Here is a 24,382-nt window from a genome sequence, read left to right on the forward strand (position 1 = left end):
CCTTAGCTGTTCTCATTACACCCTTTAGTGTGTCAGCGACCTCTAGCATGCACCGCGTTGGATCGTGTCACGTTATCTTGTTAATTGCAATGGTGTATCATCCACTCTCATCAAAACTGCATCCATGAATTACTGGCTTATGATTTGTAATTAAAGATAGATAACATTAGCCTCATGTAAGAGCCACATGTAATTGTAAAACATGGCCATTTGTATAAAAAAAGCATGTTTTTAAAATAAATTTTGAACTCTCTCTCTCTCTCTCTCTCTCTCTCTCACTCACTCACTCACTCACTCACTCACACACACACCACCACCACACACACACACACACACACACACACACCCCTTCCCCCCTGCAACCAATGAAATGTAAATAATGCCTGATTTCTTCATGTTACTATAGATAATCCGGCTTCTCAGATTGTTCAGACTAACTATGGTAATGAGAAAGAACTGAATTTTCCTTAACATTTTCTGAGTAGTATACATGACAGACATGATACATACGACGACTGACAAACACACTTTCCAAAAAACATATATCTGAGCTTATGAATAACATGTTTACAATGATAGTACAACACTTTTAATAACAGCAAGTTTCACATCCTTTGAAATGTACTGTACAGTTTTACACAGCTTTTAGCAATAATCCAGCTATACCACAGCAGGGCACACCAAAAATGGGCTTCACTACTTGTACCCATGTGGGGAATCAAACCAGGGCCTTCGACATGACGAAGGAATGCTTTAACCACTAGGCTACTGTACATAAAGGAAGCCCTGCATTTAAATATGATGAAAGAACATTAATGAATTTATTGGTATCAGAAGCATCATATAGAAACTATATTTGTTAATAATTACATTATTATATATATATGGTGACTCAAATGCTGTGATACTTACTATCCATTCATTTAAAGAATTCACCACACACAAGTTTAGTAAACATATCTTCCCACCTTCACATGATGATACATTGTTAGTCTCAATTATGTATTCAACTTTCAAAGATCACCATCAAGCGTCTACATATTGAACTGCTATACAGATATAGCTAATTTTGTGCTAATTTCATGTCTATTAGGGCGGTGGGGTAGCCTAGTGGTTAAATGTCGGTTCGATTCCCCACATGGGCACAATGTGTGAAGCCCATTTCTGGTGTTCCCCGCCGTGATATTGCTGGAATATTGCTAAAAGCGGCGTAAAACTAAACTCAGTCAGTCAGTCATGTCTATTAGAACCTTATACTAATATACATATACTTTTTTACATCCTTCTTCCAATCTACATGTTAAAGTCAATTCTCTACAAAACAGTTCAAAACCATCAAATCCACTGAAAAACACAAATCAATGACAGCAATCAGCATGTGCAAAATAAACTTTTATTGAGTATCACTTCCTAAGTCAATATGATTAACACCCGTAAATCCAGTCAAGAGTCTCTCTCACTGGGGGCAGGGGAAAACTAATTCCCCTCCCTAACACTGAAAGAAACAGTGTCAAGTGAACGTAACATCGGCCATGTAGAGTTCACACATGACCGTGCATGGGCTTACAAAGGTCTATGACAAACAATCACCGCTGACCTAATACATTCATGAGCTTATGGGACTTGGTTGTGTTGGAGGACCCCCAGCGATCACTTTGCCCTCACTGAGGCGCGACGTTAGTATGTCAAACAAAATACGGCCTTCTGGGAAGTCTGAGTGTTGTCATGGCCACAATCGGCTTGTTGATAGGGCAGCTAGCCTTTATAGGAAGGAAGCTTCACAGTGAGAGGCATCTGATCGTCTCAAGCCCTTGTACCACTACCTCACCACCCTACAGCAGAAGTCTATCCCTTGACTCACTCCCTTTTATTCAGGTGAGAAAATGAAATTGACAACATTGTGTATTTCATGAAACAGTAAGGTACAACTAAAGTCACTGATATATGACTTTCTGAAAGTTTAAAGCACCACATGATGACAAGAGGTGTTTATCAGGTGTCTGCAACTAACATCACTTATCAGTAGGAGAGGTCCATGAAGGAGTAAATATCACAGTAATAGGTGTCAGGTATCAAGTAATTGCTAACACAGGGTTCACATTGCACAAAAAGACCTACTGCCATTTATTCACAAAAGGTGCCTAGCCATTGTGGTTGTTCATGCCTAATAACAATGACCAGCTCTCTGGTAAAAAGTGTGTATTACTTTTCTCTTTCTTGTGTTCAATGAACATATTCTTTATTGTACGGCAACTTGCAACTTCTGGGTCATATTCATGCCATGACGAGATTTTAATACTGTAGTCGTAAACTTATGAAAGGCAACAGTTGTTGATATCCAACTATTCAACTACATGTACCATGACACTATAAAATAGTATGAGGTGTTGTGTCACACCTTTAATAATGGACTCACATGCTGTAGAATTTAGACATTTAGAATTTAGAATTTAAGATATGCATATTAAAACAAAATAATTAACATGAACTGTAAAACCAAGGACTCACCTGTAATATTTTTTAATATAACAAAAGTTGTTGAAATTGATAAATTTAATCAACAGTTCCCATTCCTTTGGTACAAATGATAAAAAGATTTCCTGTCATTACAGCATAATTAATTATATGCTTGTACAATTTATATTATCTACCTTTTTAGTTACTAACATAATTGAAGATTATAATGAAGTTAAAATAGACTATTGTAATACATGTGGTATATCTGTTTATATGAAGTTAAAATAGACTATTGTAATACATGTGGTATATCTGTTTATAATGAAGTTAAAATAGACTATTGTAATACATGTGGTATATCTGTTTATAATGAAGTTAAAATAGACTATTGTAATACATGTGGTATATCTGTTTATATTCAGAAATGTCAATGAAAGTGTAACTCTTGGAAATAGGAAAAACCCATTTTGATCATGAACATGACAATGCTTTTAGAGCTTGTCATATCAAAAGCGATTGTATTATCTAAGTCCCTTTACAGAAGGAAAGCTGTAAATAATTAAAACACATAGGACTTAAGGGTTCATCGTGTGGATATGCAAACTTCCAAGTAGCATGAGATTTAGTTAATCATCAAGCACATTTACACAAAATCCTTGATGTGAGATGCAGAAAAAATGTACCAATGATCATCAATCTCCATCAATCAAATGGTTAATAAATATCAACCTTAATTCAGTTTCAGTTTAAGAAATTAACCATTAAAACATCACATGCAAGGGAAAGAAATAATTGTTTATTGTCCAACCCTTTCATAAAACAATCCATTCAGTGGAACCCTGTAAACAGCAATTATGTCAGCAATTACATTCCCTATCAGGAGTAAACATCAAAGGAAATAAACAAATAACTCTCATCAATAATAAGTTATGTCAACTCAGAGCTCTGATCACTGTAGTAATACCATGTTCACATATTTACCAGAGCCCAAATCCATGTATGCAGAGCAATAGACCAACCGACAAAATACATATAATATTCTCAATCAAGTCAGTTGGATATCTGCGAATAAAAGGCCAACAAGCAACTGGCATCCTGCTGCCAGGACCATAAATATTCCATCACAACCACACACCGGGTTTCCTCGGTATTGTCTTGTAATTGGAAACTTTTTCTCAATTTTCAAAGAGTAGCATGTCAAAATTCAATAACCTACAAAATGCTCCATGAATAAAGTTACCGTTCACTTCCACCACAACATATTCAATATCGGAGTACTAAAGGCCCTCTGCTTAATGCCATGCTTGATTGGTTTTAATGATCTTGAAAATTGGCGCACAACATGTGATACTATTGCATGACAAGGACCCAACTGCATATGCTTGTGAGTGACTCTTTTGAGTTTAATGGGGTGTGCAATCTACACCCATTTCAAAGCTGACATTGACAAGGATCTGACTTCATGTGGGCCCCTGAAACGGACAGGAATAACAGGGTGTGGGGTACAAGCAGAATATATTATAGGTGTCTGCATTATTGAAACACCAACATATATCATGTGATCTAATGGACAGTGGTCAGGCAATGTACTCAAATACACACCAGGAGGAAAATTAATTCTTGTGAATCTTGACTTTAGTTAAACCTGGATTTTCTGTTTACTAAAATAACACTTTGTCACCAGAATAATCTTTTGAAGTAAAATTACTAAAATTTAAGTAGCAATGAAACACCCTGAGTGTTTCACTTACTTCATGAAGTCATGATTGTATTGGTTACTGGTACTAATGCTGAGTGCATTGTTTAAAATTATAATTAATCTGTCTTGGCATAGTCTTATAAAAAAAGGTCAGGTATTCTTTAACCTTGTTTGAGTAGAATATCTCCAATATTTGTTAAGACGTATAATTGTTTTTATGATTTGTTGTTGCTATAATAAGATGGCAAATGTATTTCATATGTTGTTCAAATAATCATCTTAGCCTGGTTAGTTATTAAGATGAACTAGATACTTACAACCATTTCACTCATGTCACTTATTGCTATTACTATTTACTATTACGCATTGAAATACAGAACACTCAGCAAACAGCATTGGTTTATCTGTCTAATTTCAAGAGAGGCATATAACATACTAATTTGTCAGTAAACCTTCATAAAGATATTCCTCTCTTTTCACTCAGACAAATATCTTCACAAAAAGGGTTACATGTCAGATTCTACCAAATTTGAAAAGAGCCTAAATAAGGGTATGTCACATGTATATATTATGATTATTATCTAAAAAGAAGTGTTGTCATTTCTGTGAACTGCTTAGAATTTGTTCTTATGTCAATATCCCTAAAATGAAAGACATGTTTTGATGCTACTAAACTGTCAAAATATTGTAACATCAAATTAGTCAAAACGCTCAAGAAATTCTCTCTTTCTGAAAAAAATATGAGCTGTTAGAAACTAAAAACAACAACAAACAAAGCAAAGCAAGAATGACGAAGCAATCAATACCCAGTATATATGATGCATACATACTTTATTCTGTCATGTCTTCAAGCGAGGAACTAGTCAATACGGATGGCATGACAGCAAGGGCAGATAACTTGGTTCTAATCGGTTTGATTGGCCTTTTAGAAGTTGATGAATATTAAGAAAGGTCAGCTACTTTATGGATAACAACTTCCTCCGCTATGGTATAAGAAGCTATCCCCAAAACATTCTGCTTCTGTCAGGTGACTACTGAGTATACGGTACTGTACCTGGTTTTTGCTGTCACTGGCCAGTCCATGTGCAAGATGAGCTGAAAAGGTGCTTTTGCCCACACCTCCCTTCCCTGATAGTACCAGAACCTTATGTTTAACAGTAGACAGTCTCTCTTTTATCTGAACAATAGCTGAAAAACAAATAAACATCAAAATGACTGAGATGAACTCAAACAGAATCACTCTGTGGTGATTACAGAAACTTACTGGCTGATCTGGTTAGAGATTTGTTTTTAAGTAAAATATAACCCTGACCGTTACTTCATCAGCTTTTCACATATCAGGGATCTAAATTTCCATTACGATAGGGGAGTTAAAATCACAAATTGTATGGTTATAAAACAGAAGTACTTAAATATCATATAACTAAAAAATACCAATGTGTAGTAAAACAAAAGGTATTAAATTTATAACCATTTATCAAGCTGAAAGAAATTTAGTTTTCAAAATTTATATAGTTGCTTAGTACCAAGTTGTGTGTGTGAAGAAAGACATTTTAAATAATGCTGCTGGAACACGTAACTTCCACAGGGCATTTTCACAATGAGTGTCCCAATGAGGATTTGTCTAGGATTCAAAATAATGTACCAAAAGTGATCACTGTGCATTTAGAATAAATAGTGCCCCTGATCGGATTTTATATATATTTCTCCATGTCATACCTGGATCCTTAACTTTGGGTTGAGCACAAAGAACTTGGTTAGGGCATCCCTGACAGGCAGATGCCTGACCCGCTCCCTCACTCCCCGTACCAGGGCAGTCTGTGGAAGGAATATGTTGTAAATGATGTCTAAAAGCAGGCATCACTAGTAATAGCATAGAACCTCTTGGTAATAGCATCTTCCCTTAATATCAGATATCTGGGATAGGAGAATACATGATATAGGAGAGAAGGCAAGATTGACTTAAAGCGGATATCATACATATTTCCTACATTTATCATATTGGTGAAAACACAATCATAATAATGGTGCAGACTATAGTACTTGTTTCATTATGGCATTTTGAAAATCCCAGCTATACTCAATCAGAATTAAACTAACCACAACAACCAGAGGTTCATTCTAATCCATCTCCCAGAAACTAATTTTTCTATGATATATCACTAGAAACTAGTCATTGAAATAACACTTCAGCGCAACTCCTGCAAGTGTAACACAATTGACTTGACTGAGAGTTGGATTGGCACTGAGGGTGGAGTTCTGTTTCATAATTATTCTTCAGTTCAAAATTAATCCAATAAGGTAGGTAGGTGTAGGTGCATTTCTGCCAAGTCATTGTTAGCCAGGGAGTCTTATGATGGGATCCCTCTTCCTATTTTCACATCAATATGACAGGGCAAATCACTTCATGATTGTAACTCTCATTTTGGTACACATGCATTACATTGGACACCTACCTTTGATTAGGTGCCTACGTTCATTTAAAACCATAACCATAACCAGAGACCATACAGTAAGACAGTAAGTGCCTTTACCCAAACACTAACCCTAAATCAAAATACATTTGCACATTATAAAATATGGCAGAAAGTGTCCGGTGTAATGCCCTCTTGCCAAAACATAAGTATTACTAAGAATGCTAATAGTTCATACTTGCCGGTCGTGTAACCACGATAAACAAGTATTTTATGAAGCTAACAACATGCCCACGGAGGTCGACAACTGGTCGACAGTCCCAAATTGCGTTACAATTTATAAATGATCAAGCCTTAACCCCCTGGATGCCACAGGGACATATATGTCCTTCCCCTTCAACCCTCAATTTGAAGTCGAATAAAAATCAAAATATCCCACGCACACAAATACACTTCACAGTTTCGAATTCTGCGGGAAATTCCCTGTTTCTTGATACCATCCACTATTATTTTAAACAAAGCTCAAGTGCTGAAAATGACCTTACAAAATAGGCTTCATCGAAAATGGCGACATTTTTGACACAGTATGAAATCGCGATTCACAGCGTTATTTGCTGTATGTTTTGCAATGTGAAAATCGGATAATTACTGTGAGTATTGAATTTCAAAAAATAACATATTTATGATCACTGATATCAGTTTTACATGATTTAAGCTAATTATAATTCTGAAGCGTTGCCGATGAATCTAGAATCGGTTGGGATGTTTTCGAAAATGCACTTACCACGAACACCGTGGCTTTCCGCCATATTGGATAGTGTTTACAAAATCACGTTTAGCGAAGGCGGTATTGAGGCGCCTATTACATCCGCGTATATTTCATATTCAGCGAAAAATGCATCACTGAATTCCCCATACATTTTAGAATCAATTTGAAACTGGTCTGTGTCACCAATAATAACTGTCTAGATAAAATGAGGCCGAAACATATTGGGTGTGAAAGCGAGCGGCTGTGCTTGAAAGACTGCGTTTGTGTGAAATGTAAACAAAGACAAATTCGATTTTACACTGCGCAGCATTTTCTGAAATTTTTCAACATTCATCCGTCTATTCATTGCTTGCAATGGCTCAATACCTTTAGAATATACATGGAAAGAGTATCGTAGCAAGAAATAGGAAATTATAAATAGATACAATGCAATGATTTGATAATTCATAAGAAATTGTCAAAGTTTCCGTGCAGCGTGGACGCCATGACTGGCGCCAAATCCGCAGAGCGACAGCGGTAATTATCTGCATTTCTGTCCTTTTCTCTTCATTATAGTGAAAGCGATAAAAACATATAACAATACACAGATAGTCAGAATCATTCTGATTACTTACATCTCATATTTATGTACAAGCGATCCCTGAATCAGTGGAAGGGTCCTCGCAAAATCCTGTGTACCCTTGTCAGCAAAGCCGCCATTTTGTAAGAAATCGGTCAGCGGTAGTGATGTCATCACGTCAACATTGTTGTACATATTAGGCAATTTCTTTGAGGTGAAGGTCGGTTGAACAAGAGTAAACACAATTGCCATATCCTTCCGATTACACTGTCAGTATTATGATGTATATTTTGCGGATAGTTCGGATACTTTTTCAGGAAACTGACTTCAGTATCTACATTTAGCCTTGTTCAATATCATATCATACATGCATATAGGGTTTACGGTGTTTTATTCTTTGAAAGTTTTGATTGTTTGAATCATATTTACATAAGAAATTGACATATTTATTGCAATACACCATATTTTAAACCTTTACACAAGTGTTAGAAGATCAAGCGTAGCCATAACTGCAATTACTTTAGTTCCTATGATGTACAATATTCAATTTATTTGGACTAATATTGCAATTTCATATGAACAGGTTAATGAAGCGGTGATATAATTCAACCTTATATGCAAAACTGATAATATTCATGACAATGATTTATATATGGTATGAAATGTACATGCACACATATTTAAAGGAATTGTCTTGTTCATTGCATAATTTTGTGTCGTTTATAGACAAAAGAATGATGCATATAGATCGGCAAGGTGCTTGGCGTTTGTTGGAAGCGTTTTATGATTCTCTATCATTGTTTTCGATAATATATTCAATTCATATTCGATTAAATAATATTGTGAAGACAGGATATCAAACTCTAACTACTTATAGGAAAATTGTTGAAAATATATATACCATCTCATGTGGTAATTCGGACAAATCTTATATCCATATTCTAATATATAGTTCCATATATAAAAGCTATCTTTATGCATCTTTCATTGCATACATTATGAAGAGAAATAGCTTCATAATCATAAACAAACAAAATTCTTACCCCAAACAAAATATTCGGGTGTTGTGAAATATTATTTCTATTTACGTTAAATTGATGCCAAACAGGTGCGTGTTGGTCACAATAAGATCACGCTGTCAAACTGTCTAATTGTTGATATATTCAGGACACTATTTAAATGGAAAAATCAGTCATTTTATGTTTTGTCTAAAGAGTGTTAAATTCTGACATAGAAGTCTAGACCTTTTATACAATGAATGGAAATTAAGTGAGATATATGCTAATCAGCATACCAGTGTCGTCGTTTTCCAACGTCGCAAAATGCATAAAACAAGCGATGGCGTCAACTAAAATGTTGTATTATTTTCAGCAATTTCGTTACATTTGAAGATATGGCTAGTACTCTGGTAATAACGATGCAAAATTAGTCAAATTACATCTACACAAACAGGAGAATATGGGAATCTAAGAACTAACTTATATATCGGATAGGGCCATCCAAATCGCTATTACGTGCTTTCACATGTAATACGTTGTCATCTTTTCTTATAAATTGTGAAACTACCAAAGCGCATCCGTTCACATTGGGGAACTTTGAATTGGAATAGTGAGGTTCACCATGAATATAAAATAACGAAAATATAGCGTCCGTATCCACAACACATTTTCTCCAAGTGATCTGAGTTACATTGACCTAGTGTTACGCATAACGGAGTTATGCCCCCCTTATCATTATACGTTTATGACCTCTCTGTCGTCGTTTGACGTCATAGAAGAAAATACATTTTTGACATTTATTGCGAGTCATTTTTAATGTTGAGCGTATAACGTTATGCACAAGCACATAAACCCAATTCATATACACTTATGTCGTTCAGATATCAGGCTGTATTTTCTTCGCTCACACTTTCCGTAAAGATGCCCCATTAAAAAATTCCTAGCACAGTGCTTTTATCGGTGCGCGATAAAAAGCGGAGAAATTTACTGTTTTTTAACGCATAACAAAAATTTGGACAACATTTAGCAAGGTCTATTTCTCAAACCGCCAAGGTAGTTGCACTTATATTTATACCAACGGATAGGAAATTTAATATTCTACATTTCTGTGTAATTTTATAGCCTTACGTAGATCCAGGACCACGCGAGAGCAATTCTCGCACAACGTTCACTTTTCAAACTGTATGAAAATGTGCGCCTGAAAAAAAACTCGGCAGCCAGGGGGGTTAAAAACCAAATGACAGCTGATCTGCTATAAAGTAAGATGTCTTAGAAATATGATCTCAGGTATAAACATTAAAATATGCTTTCATTAACATCGAAAACACAGAATATATCCCCAATACTCACGCTGAGGCGCATTAGCTGGAACGTCCGCCATATTGACTGATCTCTTCTACCTTCTTCGCTGAAGAGTCCACATACTGTTACGTCAGGCCTCGCGGTGCATTTCGGGAAGGAAAAGTTACTTCTCCCGGCAACCGCACAGAGCCGCATCACGATCCACGGGACCCTAAATACTTGGATGCGTTTTCAGTTAACAACTTATGGAAAATACGATTTACACCGCTTTGTTATCGTCTAACAGGAACAACAGTTCTAGACTGTACAAAAACCGGGGTAAATACGTTTTATATATTTCAAAACTGTTCTTTTACGATTAAACCCAAATGTTCAATGATGCTTCATGGTATTGTTTCTTAAGGTCTTAAACACACACGAATTAATTGTTAATCGTATCAGTTACTTATACAAACATTTATATCATAATGTCAAGTACAATGTGTATAATAATGTCTTCTGATTCATCATTTTGTTGCACATATCATACATTAAAATTTGGTGAAACAAACATCGAGACATAACTTAAACACTATAATTGTATTTTAACATATATTATGTTCTTGATTCTGCATTGTAGAGAGGAAACATAATATATGAATACCCCTTATTATGATATAATTGCACCAATTACATTTAGTGACTTGCATTCATATTATTAATACTCTTCCTTCTCAATGTGTATTTGAGTAGTTATACATACTCCTTTTATCATAGTATTGCAAGAATTACAGTTAGTGGCATGCAGTCAAATTAATACTCTTCCTTCTCAATGTGTATTAGTATATTGCAATATTTCAATTACATTAAGTGTCACATGTTACAATCCGGGTTAGAATTGGTCTTCAGCAACCCATGCTTGTCTTATAAATAAGAGGTGACTAATTCGATCGGGTGGTCAGGCTCGCATGACTTGGTTGATGCATGTCATCGTATCCCAATATTACGTAGATAGATGCTCATGCAGTCACTCAGTGGATTGTGTGATCGACTCGATTATTTACAGACCACCGCCCTATAGCTGGAATACTGCAGAGAGCGGAGTTAAAAACAAACAAGCAAAACATTTAGTGTTTTACTGATTGGAGTTGCCTTACAGTTATTATCCACCGATTAACATCCCGCCTGTTGTGTACTGGTCCTAGTTGCTTTGAGCATCCACTATAGTGGTTGGATTTAGCGCTATGTAAATTTTCGGTATTATTAGTATAATAGTACTAGTTAAAATAAAATAACAGACAACGTAGAAGGAAAGTACGTGTAATGAATGGTGGTTAGATGGTTATTGCTCATATTTCTACAGAGTTACCGTTGATGTCGGGATACTTACGTGATTAAAGATCTGTAGAACTTTCTGATATTGCTCTTGAATTTCTCTATGAAGAGACACAACGCTAAGATATTCGATTTGCTCAAACTAAACCGCGGCTTTTATTTTGGAGTAATGTTATCCTTGTTTACAGATTTCATGCGTTCATCATAAACCTTTTGGATATTTTATTTGTGTAATGACTAGCCAAGCAAGTGCACTTGCTGTAGAAAACATGTAAATCGAAGACTACTTCACATGAAAAGTCACACGTAACTCAGGTGCACTTAACAAACGTTAACAAGGCAATAATCAGGCAATGTGAAATGCACGTCTTTTCAAGATCGACCGCATAGTTACGATAGTAATTATTGAGGACAAAAAGAGCTATCAAAATCTACTTCAATGAATAAAATTTATCGTGTACCGATACTATTATTTGATTCGTTTTGAATAAAGGTGTTGAATAAGACTGTCAAATGAACGTTTGATGGTCGTTTGTTTCGCGCGGGCTCTGCGAACTCAATCAATAGCGCAACTTTCCTCTCACGTTGCCGAGTGTCTCTAGGTAGCGAGGTGACTGTAAACACAGATCTTTGGGAAGTCAGTGAGCAGGCCGTTTCAGTATTATACGCACGGGATCTCTGCCCAGAGCATGTGTACAGTCGTCATACCTTACACTGGTCGTCTGTCTGGGGGATATGAGTGATTCTTATGTGACATAGCTGATATACGTGAGCAGTTCATTTTAAGGTAAATCGTTTTGTGTCAATGTCATATATTCGCATGGGCATTCCCAATAAAAGGCTGTAGTTCCGTTCAGCTATGTGTTGGCAAGTTACTGGCTATATGTCTATGACTGCTGTTGCGGATAGCAATACCTCTGTGTATCCAATGTACCTGTATTTTACTTCATGAGAATTTTGCTGAGAAGTACTAAAGACGACATGTGCGTGGCTAAATTATGATTTAACTATGAATGTCCCGTTTTACGATATATTATCATGAACAAATATATTACAGGTTTAATACCTCGTACAGGTTTTTACGTTATGTATATTTAATAGATTGAAACAGGATATCAAAAATACGGATGTCTAAAGTTGTGTATTTCTAAATAATCTTGCTGAAATTGTTTTTGTTATCCCAACTACAAAATGGTTCATTCATACCTTGCCACTCAATGCCAGTATTCTCAAAGCGGAAGGATATATGACGGTGCATCACAGTCCGTAACCTAGTCACCGCAAATGTTTTACTTTGTAACTATGCACGTGAGACTAACCGCTTTAATCAATTATGTCAAGATAGTGAATAATTAATGATAACTCAGTCAGTTGATAAACGATAAGGCAAGGTTTGCACATGCGCACATTTACTTGCAATGTTGAACTGCCTTCATTAATACTGCACTGAAGATAATCCGAATGTCAGTAAAGTGCAAGGAGAACTAGTCCCAACCAAGTCGTACACGTCCATTCATATTGATGGTGGATTTCTTATGACAATAAAGTAGTTATAAAAACTTCAATAATTATCTCATAACTTTGCTTTACAATATTCATTTGTATAGTTACGTTTTACCACACGCCGTCATATTAAAGCAACTGTAAAATATACACGGGTTACTTAAATGCAGTTGATTGCTTATTGAATATTAAACCAAAGCATATGTATATTGATGTATTTCCAACGTTGTTCATGCATCTCCTATATGTTCACATTTTGTCATCACTTCATTGTTCCTTTTGCACTTTCAGAAGTAGCATTCCTTGACTCCGACCATCCAACAATGGAGTACCTTGGCCACACCCAAACCGCCACCTACATGACTGGGCCCAGGAACAACACCCAGACAGACTTCCTCCCCTCTATCAGCACCATGCGCTCCTCCTACAAAGCGTATGACACCTACCCGGCTCCATCACCACTTAGAAGGTCTCTCACAACCCTCCCATGGAGACCCAGCACCTACTACCAGACCGCAATGGTGAACCCAAACTCGGCTCTTACCCGCAGCATGCCTGACCCTATGTCAGCTAGGAACCAGCTCACTCAACTGGATAGTATTAAAGTGCCCCCAGTGTTCGCTGCTGCCAGGAATGCTCTCTACACCCGCTACACCCCCAATGATTGGAGTTCATCTAACCAGAGCAACTACTTGTCGTCTGACAGGGTCAGGAGCGGTGCTGAGCGTCTGAGGTTCGACACCGTCCGTCTTTGCCGTGAGACAGACGACAAGACCCGCCGCACCCAGAGCGATGTGGGCAAGCGACTTGGCGAGAGGATCGGGGACATCACCTTCTGGAAGACAGAACTCAACCATGAGACCGACAACATGATCACTGAGACCAATTCTCTCCAGGAGGCCAAGAGGATCATGGAGAAGGCTCTGGCTGAGACAGAGAATCCCCTTCACATCTCACAGGAGTGTCTGTACAACAGAGAGAAGAGGCAGACCATCGACCTCGTGCATGACAACCCAGAGAAGGAACTCATCAAGGTACCAATATTTATGTTCATATCATTTCTCTACTGAGTTCTGTTCCTGTGTTAGTCAGATTTAAAGTTACAGTCTAAATAAATATACACTGTTTGGGGGGATTTGAGGGAGTGAAGGTTAAGGCTTATCTTTATAAAGTTTGTAATGAGTGTATAAGTCATTGCTAATGTTGCTCTCTATATAGATCAGTGGCAAAACTGGTAATCATGAGAATACCATCATATATTCATTGTGAGACTGAAACAGGTCATCTGACCTAGACGGCATTTCTTCAATTAGCATACATCCCACGAGTGTAAGAATTGATCTGAAATTAGCAGTGGGACTGAATGTTTGCTCGACATCAAAATTGACAGGTGTTATTGATTTGAAAATAAGTGATGCCATCATAGGCATGTTTTCTGTGAAACCAGTCAAACCAGTCCTGGCGTTCATTCTTGCTATAAATAATAACCTCGGCTATATGGAGACAAGTGCCCAAAACAAACCACGTATAACAACACTCAGTTATTTCAGCAGTCTATGTATACAGTAATACACCCAGATCAGGTAGTCTTAATGCTTGAGCATACGAGCTTTAGACGTGAATGAACCAAATGTGTTAATTTCGAGCCCTAACACTAAGTTTCCAGAAGAAAGGTGTATGTACAACATCAGCTGGGATGATTTATATATGACGACGATTTCTTAACTTACACCTATAGATTGTTTCGAATAATTAATGTTTATATTTTTTATGCTAGATTGAATGATATGTCGCGATAGGAACAGCCATACTGGCAAGCAAGATATAAAACCCCACTGCATGTCTGAATACAATCATATAAAATACGTTCTATTGAAAATTTATAACAGATTCCTTACCTTTTCTGGCCCTGGGTTGTGTCTTTTTATATGGTGGTCTTTTGGGGTACATACCCAAGTTGACATGTGATTGATCAAGCTGTCAATAACGATAACGATTTGAAGCCACGCTGTAGATAAGGTTTGTGAAAGACTTTGAAAAGGTTCATATCAGTCTCGCACGTTTAATTCTAACCCACGTGTATCCCAATAGAAAAGGTTTAGCCCTGCATTAGAAACAAGTATGTAGAGCCTATTGTAGCTACTGAATTATAAACCGTATTCGAACCGAACCTAAAGTAGCATACGCATTGGACAATTGTGTATAAAGCAACAGTATTATATATTTTGAGTGTTTGAGTCAGGTGTTAACGCATACTTGAAAAGAAAATAAACTTAATCGATAGGGTGGTCCTTAAAATTAAATGAAATGTAATGCATGATGACACAGCCCAATACATGTATTTGTCAACCTGAACAAACAGTAATGCAAAGCTAATCCCTATAACAGTCATACTGTTCAGTTGGTGACGTAAGGTCCTATTAGGGGTCATGAAGCTATAACGTCTCCACATTTCCTTCAGGGCAACAGGGTAGCGCAGTAGGTAGTTCAAACGATCGTCTGGGATCGATTCCCCACACAGGAACACGGTCTCGGTCCCTTGTCATTATTTTGTCTTCACTAAATGTTCTGATCACACATTCATTGAACGTTTCCTAATTCAGTTTTTTATCCTTTAACTGGAAGATTGAAATGAATTTATAGATCTGGTAGTTATCATGTCAGTTTAATGTCTATTCGTCTGAAATAGGATATTATGATATGACTAACGTATTAAGATATCATCAGACGCTAGAAACCATGATCAAGAAACCTGTGTGCTTGTTGACCGTGGGATCTGGTTGATTTATGAACCCTAACCGCTATGGGCCACATACCCACTGTAGGCAAATGGTTACTGTAACTCTGTAGCCAAACACTGGGATCGGGGTATATTGAATGATTCTCCTTACAATAATGTTCGTGTGGTATAGCCATCTGACAATGGTCCATGAATGCGTGATAAAGAGTTTGGCATTAACGCTAAAGGGAATTCACGGTGTCACAGTGTTTCTTTATTTTCGTTGAATATCATGCTATTGTTCCGTATGCCTGATACTCAACGGGAAAGCATATGCAACATTTAAGAAATAAGATGCGTTTTGCCCTATTGAATCAGTAACTCAAACAACAACGTGAATCATAATTCAAATACTGTTGACATTTATGTAACTTATTAAAGGTAGACATGATGAAACTGATAAAAATACGATTTATTTAACAGAAGTGACATCGCAGACAACAACCAAAACCAGTCAGTAAGCTCGTCTAAAGTAATAAATTAGACCTATCAGCGAACCTCCGTTATAGTGTTACTGCTAAAAATGCATCCCCAATGCCCGTGTTGGTGACCTAGTAATGAAACAGAGAAACGAAAAGCAAGCATAAATCACACCACCTCCTGGGCTATTCCCCTTGAGACCTTGGAGTGCTTTAACCCTTCACGTATTGTCTGTAATGAGCTAGCAATGGAGGATGGTGACAGCTACCCAATCGACAGTAACTGTCTCTGAGTAGGTATGACGGTCGATGGTGGATTGGTACATGCTCTTTATACTTACTTCAAGACACTACAAGACTTGTAGTCATGAATACTTTAGTATGTTCGCGTGGGAAAAGGTTCGAAGATTACAAACAATCAAAATTCGTTTCGAAAACATTCAGCCTCGTTTTAGATAAAAAATTTAGCCTGTAATTTGTCATACGTGTTAACAATGTGAAATTCAATCTGTTTCAAGGAGCTTCACGAATCAACTATTTATGATCTTGCTGCCATGATATAGAGAGTAATGTTGCAAATGAATGTATTACAAATTTCAAGTCTTGTTTGGCATATGATGGTTTTAAGGGGTATTTAAATCATATTAGAATATATTTTATGAATAATAATTGTCAAACAGGGATGCATACATTTACCTTTGATTAACATACAAACTCCTACATTTCCGACGAAGGGTGTAGAGGGGAATAGGCTATGGACTTACAACAGCATTAGCGGTATCCACTACACAGTGGTATGCTGTAGTGGGTTTATCAGTCGTGTTCGTGTGCTAGCATGAGAGGCATACAATGAGAGTGAAAGTTTATCGGTATATCTCGTTATTGGATCACCAATCGAACAAATAGGATTAACCCTAAGGTTTAGTAAAACACCGCGTCCGAGAATAGCTGGCAAGATGGCGACGACCCCCTGCGGAGTATCCCATCGTCACCTAGCTCTACGTCGTCTGTGTCACCACTGAGTAGAAATATGACTGATAATCATTTGATATGGTCAGGTTTTGACATTTATATTGTGATCTCGAAACTGAAGTTTTGGTACTTTCACAAATCGACATGCTATCTGATTACGTTAAGCCGCCAATATCCGGACTCAATCCCCTATTTCATGAATATTCCTTAGTTTTACTATTGCAACTACTTTTAGATTATTATTCTCAATATTGCATATTTTCGCCATTTCCTCCTATTCTGACATATGGCATAACAAGGCCGCTAATTATAAAGCAGCAAGTTACATTAACTCCATATAATAACCTTGTCTTCGCAAAGTACATCCGTTCATGCGTCGATTTGCTTGTTTACCTGCTGAGCTTAATAGCTTTCCAATAAAAGACCTCTGTTGCAGTGGTCCATTGAGAAATATTGCACCGTAATACCGTGGCTAATCTATCCTGTTGAGTAAGCTAACCCAGTCAGCTTTCATCGATATCGACTGAAGAACCTTGCGCCATCAGGCCGTTATCGATTATCGCAACATTCACCGTCAGAATAACTTGTCAAGGTTCCGACGGGGCAGTCACCTTAGCCAGCGCTGTAGATCGCGCTGAAGTAATGTCTCACCGCTTGTTAACTTTGTACAGGCAAACGTTTGATCTACAGTATTGTATAATCTACAAACATGACTGCAGAGGGTTATTGCCTGTATCTCTGCTGAAAGTGAGTTAATTGAGTTCTCCAAAGCCTTGATCCATTGTGGATAAGAGTCTAATATGCCGAACTACGTACAACCAATTTAATCTCTGTTACGACGCCACTGGTACGTGCAACAAGTTCAGGAAATATCCACGTATGAAGAATTATCATTAAAAGCCACAGTACGTCATATTCCATAACGCCTCGTCTACTGCACGTGCAATAATCCCAGTTGGAGCAAATTATTCCGGATACTCAAAGATCTATATTGATTATTGCTGGCTGTTTAACGTCAATCTACCAGAAATGCGTATTACAAGCCAGATCTTATTCAGTGTCGTTTTTGTTGATTTTCTCAATGCAATTCCAGGTTAATATACGGGTCGTGATCGTTCCGGCATGTTGACTTACATAAACGGGCACACAAAGCACATTCAAACCTACAAATCGATCAAATACATAGATCGATCTATGGCCAGGGTTCCTAAGGGTTCGTATTCTTTTATACATGCCCTGACCAGGCAGGCAGCTAAGAAGTTGCATACATCTGTTATGTACCCTTGCAAGCAATTTGACGGTAGATTGTAATGAATGGGTGTCATTATGACTCGTGAGCTCTTGAATACGGTCCCGGTGCTGCTGTCTGGATAGTGTGTATTATAGTGTTTGAAAGGTCATCATGTCATGTTCATAATCCTTATAGAACCATACTGACAACCCGGTATGACAAGTCTCCAGCTACATGCTCCGATACCTGCTTTGTGTGCGTGTAAAATATATAGAGGGGGTCTTTGCATTGCCACCGCCACTTCAGTAAGCTATTGTTTACTTTTAGCCGTTTGAACAAATAGTAATTTGCAATATATTTGTAAAATATAGGTTTCTTATTCATAAATAACATTATATTTTCATCAAATTAATCGGATACTATAAACGATATATCAGATATCGTTAGACTAATTCTCAGAGAGGACTAACATGTTACATTGTATTTGGTGGCTTTGGTGAAAATGTTTTGTTCATGACATGGGAAGAACAGATATGGTTATTTGGTAAATGGAACACACTTATGGCAGACAGCAAGGTGTTTCTTGTGCTCTGGCACGCGATGTTGTGTTTTCCAATGTTTTCTGACACACCGTGCTATGTTTTCCAATGGTTCCTAACACATTATGCTATGTTTTCCATTGGTTCAGGAAAATAGTGTTATATTTCCCAATGGTTCCTAACACATAGTGTTATATTTCCCAATGGTTCCTTACATATTGTGCTATGTTTTCCAGTTGTTCGTAACACAAGGGGTTATTTTTTCCAGGAGGTGGATATCATCAAGCGATGCCAGGACAGGATGAGGAATGTCATCGACAAGGCTAATGTCCAGCTCAGGTATCATCAGCTTCATCACATATTACCATTCGTTTAACGCATTACGATGTTTGATCCAGATAAATGAAAGGTTTTGAGGTCAAATTATACTACATAGGATACCCTTTCCGGTATACGTAGTACACAGTAATACTGTTCCAACTGGTAAAGCCAATGCCTGCCAAAAACATCTTTATACCCGCGAAAGCAGGATAATGTCGGCAAGAACATATGGCGTGACAATGAAGGCACCCAATATTGTATGCCGGGTTTTTTCATCTGAATCTGAGTTCGGTATCATAAAATATAAGTTTTGTTTTCGGTGACGTTTTACCCACTGTGTGCACAATTCATTTCAGGTATGCTCACGGCTCATCATGCCTGAATCCACTTTGTTTCAATTCATTTCAATCATAATTTCATTTGCCACATGATGAAATATAGCTCATTCATGGTCTTTATCATATGCCCTTACTTAATATATCCCTCCAAACCCCATCTTCATGGTCATATTTCACATCAAGAGCAGAAATACAATGTACTCTATTACCTTAGTATTAATCGGGCTGCTCAACACGAGATTGAAATGGATGAGCGAGACAAACAGATAGCCGAGGCCGTGGACACGGAAGCCCATGGTATCAAGAACTCATCCAGAGGCATTGCCTACCACAACGGCATTCACACAATAGACCCATCGTAAGTACTCTTCCTCTAGTTTCTGTAGTTATCTGCTCTGTCTTCTCTCTCAGCCTGAACCGTGCAGCTCAGCATGAGCTTGAGAAGGACTCTGGTGACAAGTTCATGGCTCAGAACCTTGATGAGAACTGCCACCTGATGAGGAACAACTCCCGTGGCCTCGCCTACCATAATGGCGTCAACAGGATTGACAATACGTGAGTTGAGTGTGTGACGCACCAACCTGTATCCCACGTGTTGTTGCTGCTGATGCTGTGTGGTTCACCATGTTCTTGCTTTTCTTTGAATTTTCCTTTGAGTTCGTGTTGATGAATACATGTTTTATTTCACAGGATGTTTGTGGTCACAGAGACTCCCGTTACCTCCCGAAATTCACATTCACAATCTTTATCACATGCTGTGCCTCCAACAGTTTAAGTCATTTGGCTCTAATGAGGTGATGGGGGTCTTGTGTTGTTGATTAATATTTGTTTTGTTTTATATAATTGTCTGAAGTCATGCTTACCCTACGTGGGATTGTTGTCCGTATGTTGCTATGCTAGACTTCAGACAATCCAGTAACACAGTAACCTTTTTTATGTTTGTGAATAATTAACAATGCTTCATGGGCATATATTAACACGAGTAACACAATTTATTGTGGCTTTTGTTTAAAGAAATAACCTCTTGCTACGCGGCAGTTTACGACATGTATATACGTCTGTCGACCTCTGCTTTATATACACCCACTCTGCGTAACCAATGCATGACCACCGGCACTGTATATATACCACATAACAAACATTTATCCCATAAGTAGTATATATCTGTATATCACTATATACACTGCATAGCGAGTAACATGTAGTATGGATTTTACTTTCCGGCATATACTTAAAGAAATCTGCATCAGTAATGGTTTGCTGTACGTAATCTTAACTGATACACAGTATATGTATATATATTCACAATTCATCTTTCTTACACGTCATGATCCAACGTTTCATCCACTCTGCAGTGTCTCCGTGCCTGAGACATGGGCCAAGTTCAGCAACGACAACATCCAGCGTTCCCAGAGCGAGCGCGCCGCTTCCAAACAGTTGAGGAATGAGATTGAGAGCGTGCTCAACTCCTGCGCAAACGAGATGTGGCAAGAGTGGAACGCAGTAAACGTGGCCCTCACTCACAGGATGCAGGAGACAACTGACGCCAGAAACAAACTCCAGACCCATCTGTCCAAGGTAGGCCACTCAGCATGTTACCGCAGAACTCGAAGATCTATTGCAGGCATGCGTTGGAGGATCATTATTTACAAGGCCACTTGAACCATTAAGTATTGTTAAAGAGGTTTAGAATAATTTTCCATTGGTCTTAATACTAAAGATCACACCCTTAGCCAATACTATTTTGGGGGACTCGTTACCTTAATGTGTTCTACATTTGTCATACTTATATAAATCCAATATCTTTGCGATCTGGGTAATGTTGTCACCATATGGAGCTTGTCTTTGTTTAAATGATGAAAAATTAACTTTCCAAGGAAGGTCGTCTTTTCCAGTTAAACGGGCATTCTCTATTCCAAGTCACCCTGGTGTCCACAACGTACACTATTACTCATCTTGTTCCACCTTAAGTTAAGGTTGTCGTCTCTGCGTAATCCACGAATCCCCTTCTTCTATCTGAGAACTCTTCGTGTCTTTCACTATTTCAATATATATTGTTGTATTTCAGGTCCTGCAGGAGATCTTCGACATGGAAAAGAACATCGAGCTGCTGAAGAAGGCCATCCAGGACAAAGAGGCGCCCATGCAGGTCGCCCACACCAGGCTCGACACAAGAATCCGCAGGCCCAACGTTGAACTCTGCCGCGACCCTGTCCAACACAGGTGAGCACCATCCCCATTAATGACATTGTGATATGTCTACAGGAATTAGCCTACTCATACCGACTTGGGTCTGAAAACAGCTTATGCTGCACTTTATCCTACTTTAAACTACAATATCGTAAGCTATCCCGAGGCACTAAGATGATAGATGAAAATTACTTGTTCCTCCAAATAGTGTCATCATTTCTGTCATTGCCTCTATTCCGATGCCTCTACTCCTTTGTCTAAGTAATATCTGTGCGTTACATACACCGATATAGGCTACCTACTGTTACCCATGCCTTAACCCTTATGCCCTTTCCTTTCAGACTTGTGTCAGAGGTTGCCGAGATCACGGACACCGTGGACTTCCTCCAGGCCAAGCTGCGCATGTCTGAGAATGCCCTCCAGGAACTTCTCCGAACCAAGTCCGCCCTGGAACAGGACCTGTCCGTCAAGAACAACAGCCTCTTCATCGACAGAGAGAAGTGCTTGGGCATGCGCAAAACCTTCCCCATGTCACCACGCATTGTCTCTGTGTAACTGCGCCTGAATATAGTTCTCTCACTGATTGTCCTATTGGCTCATCTGTGATGGCCTTGTATGGGGAAATGTTAACCCCTTTTATTGCATGTTGCAAAAGGACATAAACATGTTGTTAAATATTCAAACAGAGCTGTTCCAAATGTCCATTTCACAGTATTGTTTTCTTTTGAACCAAATCGAATCAGTATTACGTTTGCCACTGCTGGAAAGGTTTGATACTGTCCATAATTAACTAGTTTGTTCATATGCAATATTCCGTCCAATTACAATTTTCCAGCATCAGTATCATATATTGTTGTCTCAGTGTAATCAAAGTGGTTTTCTACACAAGCTTTATTGTAAATAGACCGATTTCTAACTGCGTGGATGAAGAACCAGGTTGCAAACTATTCATTTAAGAACTTTCGATGTTTTCAATGCAAAACCTTAAATGAAACCGTTTCTAGCCACATATTTTCCCCGTTTTGGGTTTGAGTGTTTTCGTGTTGAAACCGTTTTATCCTTTTGGAAACAATTTAAAGGTGTATAGGAGCATCATACTTGTATATAACTCTCTTTTAGAGCTGTTTCACCAATATCTGTGATATACATATCTGGATTCCATGCACTCTACAACACACATTGTTTGAACTGTGAAGTAAGAAGGTGCATGCATCTAGATTTGTGATTGTTCTTGCACACTCTCCTGTCTCTGTTTGCTTTATTCAGATGTTTTATTTTTATTGTAAAAAGATTTTTTGCGAATACAATATGTGAATTACAGCAATGTGTTTGTTTTATTGAACTATTCTTCCGTGAAGATCCGGGTTAGAATTGGTCTTCAGCAACCCATGCTTGTCGACTAACGCGATCGGGTGGTCAGGCTCGATGACTTGGTTGACACATGTCATTGTATTCACAATAGATCGATGCTCATGGTGTTGATCACTGGTTTATCTGGTCCAGACTCGATTATTTACAGACCACCGTCAAATAGCTGGAATGTTGCTGAGTGCGGCGTTAAACAACAAATAAACAAACAAAACATTAAGTGACATGCAATCAAACAGCCATTCTTCGTTCGCAATGTGTATTAGAAAAGGTGACTGACAACGTATAATGTTTAAATATATCTTTAATCCTGTAATTCACTCGACGTATTCTACTTAATGGAGTTTCCTGTACTATTATTATCCCCAGACTAACATCCCTGCTGCTGTGTACTGGATCCAGTTAAAATAACATACCACTTCGCGTAATGAACCTTATCAAAATGTTGCTTGTATGGTTAGTACTCAGTGGACTATTGTGAGGTAAATATAAGTAAATATATCCAAGAAAGCCCACGAAAGTCTAGAAAATGTGGCAAGTCTAGATTTCCTCGGCTTCTGAAAATGAAGAAAGTCTCAGGGCTCCTTTTCATTATATTTTTTTTTTACTATGAACTTTTTTTCAGTAAAATATGTTCATTTCAGAGACTAGTTGTTAGTCCAAGGTGTTATGTGCGTAAGACATGCTGTTAATACCTGCTTCCATTTAACTGTGGCTACAGTGTATCAGTGGTGGTAAGGACTATATATAGTGTTCAGAGCTACAGTGTATCAGTGGTGGTAAGGACTATATATAGTGTTCAGAGCTTTGAGAAAATCATTTCTCTCACACCAAGAACAGTAGAAATGATCGAGTAAGAAAAGCAAGATTTATGGATGTCAACTTCTTTATTGTGAGTAACACCACGTTTCGGAGTGTATGCTTGCTCGTTCACCAGGAAACGTTTATTCACAATAAAGAAGTTGACATCCATAAATCTTGCTTTTCTTATACATTCCACTTCTGAATGCCCTTCAAATATTTGAGTAGAAAGGTGTATTAAAATACAGTCTTGCTCACGTTAGCCTTACAAGCTGAGCAAACATAGCTTACATGGAAAAGGTGTTGTTGATCATGGTGTTGGAATTTCTCACAATGATATGAAATAAGACATCACCAATTCCATGCACAAGATGGAATTGTGTTTGGTTCTTGCTTGTGTTGATGTACC

General features: G+C 37.9%; 2 protein-coding genes across 5 annotated transcripts in view; one reads left to right on the forward strand and one right to left on the reverse strand.

The window, feature by feature from the left end:
• Positions 1-10,314, reverse strand: part of LOC124254550 (cytosolic Fe-S cluster assembly factor nubp1-B-like) — a 30,089-nt gene extending 19,775 nt beyond the window's left edge. Inside the window, 3 exon segments of the mRNA XM_046688367.1 lie at positions 5,211-5,344; positions 5,876-5,974; positions 10,247-10,314. Of these exon segments, the coding sequence (XP_046544323.1) occupies positions 5,211-5,344; positions 5,876-5,974; positions 10,247-10,277 (264 nt within the window). The 5' untranslated portion in view covers positions 10,278-10,314.
• On the forward strand, positions 1,732-23,124 carry LOC124254548 (tektin-3-like). 4 transcript variants are annotated; one of them, XM_046688365.1, is made up of 7 exons: positions 1,732-1,875; positions 13,307-14,049; positions 19,224-19,294; positions 20,026-20,169; positions 20,970-21,192; positions 21,683-21,837; positions 22,146-23,124. In XM_046688365.1, exons 2-7 carry the CDS (start codon positions 13,339-13,341, stop codon positions 22,357-22,359), a joined length of 1,518 nt encoding a protein of 505 aa, XP_046544321.1. In that variant the 5' UTR covers positions 1,732-1,875; positions 13,307-13,338; the 3' UTR covers positions 22,360-23,124. The 4 variants fall into 4 exon arrangements, with proteins under 4 accessions (XP_046544321.1, XP_046544319.1, XP_046544320.1 ...); XM_046688363.1 differs by lacking the exon at positions 1,732-1,875 and adding an exon at positions 10,356-10,516; XM_046688364.1 differs by lacking the exon at positions 1,732-1,875 and adding an exon at positions 12,135-12,299.
• The last annotated feature ends 1,258 nt before the right edge of the window (positions 23,125-24,382 follow it).

This window comes from Haliotis rubra, unplaced genomic scaffold (genome assembly GCF_003918875.1).
Source record: "Haliotis rubra isolate DU_JTF1 unplaced genomic scaffold, ASM391887v1 Scf575, whole genome shotgun sequence".
NCBI classification, from domain to species: domain Eukaryota; kingdom Metazoa; phylum Mollusca; class Gastropoda; order Lepetellida; family Haliotidae; genus Haliotis; species Haliotis rubra.